Source organism: Egretta garzetta, unplaced genomic scaffold, assembly GCF_000687185.1.
Source record: "Egretta garzetta isolate BGI_Z169 unplaced genomic scaffold, ASM68718v1 scaffold54, whole genome shotgun sequence".
Taxonomy (NCBI): Eukaryota; Metazoa; Chordata; class Aves; order Pelecaniformes; family Ardeidae; genus Egretta; species Egretta garzetta.
In genome coordinates, this window is record NW_009259313.1 from 715,163 (window position 1) to 720,623 (window position 5,461).

Here is a 5,461-nt window from a genome sequence, read left to right on the forward strand (position 1 = left end):
GGGAAAGAGCATGACCAACAGAGAATGAAAACAACTGAATTACAACTTTCAGAAGTTAAGAAGTCATCACAGACTTCCTAGTTTTAGCTTGGGTTAAAGTTTTCTTGCTTTGTTTGCTTGGAGTTTGTTTGACTTCTGTGATGAGATGACTAGCTCAGTGCATGAAAGGAGTGTGATGGAATCTTTTTAACCTGGACTTTAGCAAGGCATTTTACATGGTTGTCTCCTTACGTAAAAATTGGTGAAATATGGATAACTGGATTATAAAGTGGGTGCAAAAACTTCCTGACTGAACAGGTGGTATTTGGCGATACAAAATCCAACTCACAGGAGGTTAAGTGGGTAATCATCTGCTTTCCTTAGAGATCCATACTGGGACCAATATTGTTCAACAATGTCATTAATGACCCACGTAAGGGGAAAAATGTAGTCTCAGCAATTATACAGACAATTCCAATTTGGAGGAGTGGTTCTTATACTGGAGAGCTGAAGGATTTTGACAGCCTGGAGAAATAGGCTCATGAAGTTCAAAGGCAAAGTCCTGTATCTGAGATACAGCAAAACTCCGTGCAACAGTGCAGGTTTGGCACTGAAATATCTTGAAAGCAACTCTGCAAAAAGTGATCTGGAGGTCCTGGCAGACAAGTTGAGCATGAGCAAGCAGCATGTCCCCACTTGAAGAATGCCAATCATGTATTAGGCTGCATTAGCAATAGCATGGCCAAGCAGGTCAAGGGAATGATTATTCCCTCTACCTGGCACTTGTGAGACTACATCTTGAGTACTGCGTCTAGTTATGGCCTCCCCCAGCCAAGAAAGATACTGAGGCAGTGGAGCGAGTCCAGCAGACGGCCACCAAGACTGCTAGGGACTGAAGCACGTAGCCTGTGGGGAGAGCTTGAGGGAGGCAAGTTTGTTCAGTTCTAAGAAAAGGCAGCTCAAGGACATGATATTGCAATCTACAACTGCCTCTTGAGAATAGACCGAGCCAGACTTCTGAGAGACATACAGCAAAAAGACAAAGAGTAACAGCCAATATGCAATAATGAAAATTTCAACTAGATAAGGAGATTAACGCTACTCTCACATCAACTTGTAAAAATTGGGGAACTATTGTAAAAAATACTACATCCTTGAACAAAAGGAAAAAAAGAGTTTTAAGACACAGGTTGATAGGTTCACTAAAATAAGATGATATGCCTGCCTGTAATAGCATGGGACTAGACCCAGTGATCCAGGAATACATGTTTGGGCAGAGACCTCTTAGGAAACATTTCTAGGTGCAGACACACCAGTAAGCCCAAATCTGTCACCTAAAGTCTGTGCATCCAACTTTTATTTGATGAGCTTTGCTCTGCCCAACACAAAAGCAAACTTTCAAATTTCATCAACAACTGCCTCCAAAAGAGGCTGAAGGAGCAATGCTGTGACACTTGAGCTCCAGCTGGTTGATCCAGTACTCCTTCTGGTGACCATTTCCAAAACTGTACTAGAAAGTTACCTTTAAAAAAAAAAAAAAAAAAAAAAAAAAAAAGAAAAAATAGTGCTCCCACAGCTGGTACATGCAGAAAATCAAGCTGTTGGAGCTATACTCTTGCCAACAAGTGAGAGAAAGAGATGTGAAAGGGACACCTGGAGTTACTGGAGAGCTATCACAGGAATTCAGGACCACAAAGCACGTCTGTTACTGAGATCAGAATTCCCAACAGGCTCCAATAAGAAGAAGATTTTTGTTTCTGAGACACCACTTGTTTTCAATTACAGCCATCTACATCTTCTGCTAACATTCTTCTGAGATGAGACCTTGTACCTGATAATATCCATCTTCAGCCCAGGACTATGACAGCCCTAGCTAGTGCTAAGTGCCTGCGTTCCAAATCCAGGATATTCCAGGAAATTAATCTCTCTCCAGGTTTCTTTCTGTTCAGCACCATATTCTTCAAAAAAAAATCTCTGGAAAGAAATAAATTAATTTCCTGCTTTCCTAAATATCAGTGCCACCATGACCCTAAGAAAACATGTAAGAACACATCTCAATGACAGAAGTTGGAAAAGTTGCATTCACATACAGAACAGAAAAAAAACTGGCCGAGGATGGCAAAACAAAAGCGCTGTAGGCACAAGCCTTGTCTCAGAGCTTATTTCGGTGTTCTAGGTTGGGTTGTGCCCTGACTCTCAACAGTCCTTGACAGCTCTGCATAGCAGCAGTGTCCAGATCAGCATACCAATCACACTGACAATGGCCGATTCCTCTCCTGCCATCGTCTTCCCTATGTTTCTTAGGAGTGGGAAAAAAAATATCTGAACAGCCTGACACAACACACGAGATCACAAGACATTCAAAGAGGAACCAAGCAGGAACTAGCCCATTTGCTCTGTGCCAATGGTAGAGACCTGGCCTCAGAACGATCTTTCAGCCCTGTAAATTGTCCTAATAGTCTACATGAGAACTACTACTAGCACTCATTTTAACAGTTGTATCTAAACATCCACCTTGTTCTGTTGCACTTTACACGCTGCTTTAGTTTGTGAAACAGCCTGGCTCCTCTCCATCTCCTGCTCCTACCAAGGTTGTAAGCTAGTTTTCTCATGACTCCAAAGGCTCAGTTTTCCATTTTTCCACTCTATTATTAAGGTGCCTGAAACAGATTTCTCTTCATGTGATCTCAAAGACTAACAGTCCTGTAAAGACACCTTTTCAGGTAGACATCCAAGAGAAAATCCTTAGGTTGAGAAGGGTCACCAACAACAACGCCCACCTGGGTTAACACTGCTTATGGAATCATGCAGAGGCACTCTGGATAGCAGATAAAACAGAAGATTGGTTTTGTTAGTCTGAAGTTGATTCCCCTACATCTGGGACGTTGTGTCATGCAAGCAAGAACAGATATTTTGGTGAAGCATGACATGGTGTAGGTACCCTCTAGAAATACTCTGAGCATCATAGCCTGGCAACTATCATAGTAGCATAGAAGAATAACAATTTATCATCTCCTCTTTTCATACAAGAGGAACCTTTATCCCTGAACTGAAGGAATAATGGAAAATAAGTCTTCTCTAGAGGCATCCACAAGCTTTCTAAGCACAGTTTCAGAGTGCATGGAAGACAGACTTATTTTTTGCAGGCAAGAACAAACTGCATTCTTTTCTTCTTTTTTTGAAGTGTATTTTACTACCCAGTTCGGACAACTGGCCGTTCTCACAACAAGAAGAAGAATTCCTTGAGAATGCTTCTGTGGGTAGGAAGGAAGAAAGAAAAAGACACACAGTACACTCTGCAGTAGTCAGTACTGATAAGACAGGAATTGTCTGGCCTCTTTGTACTGATTTGCTACACTGCACTTTCTGGGGCTAAGTAGAGAAGCCAGGTGCTGTGGATTAGCAGTCCTGCTCATTTGGATGGGAGGGACCAGAAAAAAGCCTGCTGATTTTACTGGTAATTTCCCCTTCATATCAGTCACTTCAGTAACCCTTGCTTCACTGATAGGAAAGAAACTGGGCTCAGAGTTAGGGTTTAGATCTCCAGGTAAATTCCTGTATGAGGTAAATTCATGTACGAGCCCAGTTTTGCTTGTGGCTCCACTGTTAGATGAACTAGAACAACAGTAAACAGGAATTGGAAGGGTTAGGAGGAAAGAACCTGATAAAGAGGTTACCAGGCAACGCCAAACATTATTGGCAGTGCCCAGTGATCTCTATTCTCAGATGCAGCTTTGGAGAGGGATAGCAGGATGTACTTTCCTATCAAGACCATATAACTACTCGGGTGCAGACTTCTAAAATCACACACTGCCCTTCTGGGGTTCATTTTTATAGTTTTGGGCACAGGAAAACAGTTTATTTCCCAGTCCTGATTATCTTGCTCTGGAGGCTAGAAGCAAGACAGACTGCACCCTGCTTACAGCTATACCTGCAAAAGCAATACCTGTTACAGGACAGAAACACCTTTTGTCACTGACTTCACCTGAAACTGGAAGGACAGTAGTTACTACAGACACTTAAAACTGTCCACTTTCAACTTGATTGCTACCTTCCTGTGCACTTCCCTCCCCCCATATCAAAGGCAGCCCTGAAAGAAGTTAAGGTCAGACACATTAATAAAACCAACATAATTAGAGAAATGTCAGGCTCACTTGAAGTATTTAAACTAATGAAAGTAATATCAAAGTCTGGCTAAGTCACCAGCCACTGAAAAAGTGGAAAAAAAATTCTCCAACACTCCTCTTGGGTGTTTCCTTGTTACCTATGACAGACATCCTGAACCTCAAATGCAAGCAAGCAGAAGTATCCATTGCAGTTAAACCATACACACTTACTATAAAAGAGAAAATACAATGCAAACAGAAGAAACCAGAACGCAACACAAGCGCCAAATTTTGCTCCCTTCAGTTATGTGAGGTGTTGAAATTCCACACCAGACTCTCTTCTATGCTAAATGCAAGACATCACTCATGTAAATTAGGAATAACTCCTCTGAAATTAGTACAGCATTGGCATCCTAAGGAAAAAAAAAAGCTGACTGATATTAAGGGATATTCTGTTCAGGTGAGGAGATCTGGCTCATAAGAAACAGAAGTTTAAAAATCCACTGAAGTCTGACAGTTAAAATAAAAAGCTCTTTAAAACCAAAAATCTGTGTAAGTTTCCAAGTATGATTATTTGAAAACACTTGCAAGGAACAACATTTTATAAATCTAACATACTGGACTTCTTTGAAAGCAAAGAAAACACTTACTGTGGTTGCATTTGCTGTGGTAACCCAACAGGAGGTTTCTGCTTGATGGTAAATGCCATCTGAGTCATAGGGCCAACCTTCGGTGGGACCTGCACCTTCTGAGAGAAGGTCTGCTGGGCAGCCTGCTGCGGTATGGGCCACGGGGGAACAGCAGGGCTCCGGCCTCCACTGGAAGATGTGTCTTGCGTGACTGTATCCTCACAGGAATTACCTTTTGTTCCTGGTTTACACACACAAAGCTGAGGTCGCAGGCACATCCCTCCATTTTGGCATGGTGGTGCACAGTTAGCTAAGAAAAGACATTTTAAAAAGTACCTGTGAAACAAAGCATGAAGGAAAATGCAAACCCTCCCCGCAATAAAAATACGTTAATTGCTAATGTTAACTGGAGTAGGAGAGAGCAACATTGCCAAGCTCCACAAGATAGTACATAAGTTGGTATAGCTTTTACTGCTTTCCTATGCAAGACGTGCACAACATTTGAATAACTTCAAAAAGTAAAAAGTGAGCTAAAAAATAGGAAATGCACAAGTTAAATATAGCATATAGCATTATTTCAAACCTTCCTGTTAGCGGCCTTTTATACTCTCCTTCCCTGCATCCTCCCTCCCCACACTTGAACAACCAAGCTGCATCTGATGAAACAATGTTATGCAGATTATAGAATTTTACTACTGATCCAGGCTTAGATTCATTCTGTTACTATTTAAAACCACAGATCCTCCA

At 41.6% G+C, this 5,461-nt stretch overlaps 1 protein-coding gene across 1 annotated transcript in view; it reads right to left on the reverse strand.

Annotated features, from left to right (window-relative positions):
* LTBP1 (latent transforming growth factor beta binding protein 1) overlaps window positions 1-5,016 on the reverse strand; it is a 184,834-nt gene extending 179,818 nt beyond the window's left edge. The window contains exon 1 of the mRNA XM_009636439.2: window positions 4,736-5,016. Within this exon, the coding sequence (XP_009634734.1) occupies window positions 4,736-4,992 (257 nt within the window). The 5' untranslated portion in view covers window positions 4,993-5,016. The remainder of the gene's footprint in view (window positions 1-4,735) is intronic.
* Window positions 5,017-5,461: the final 445 nt, after the last annotated feature.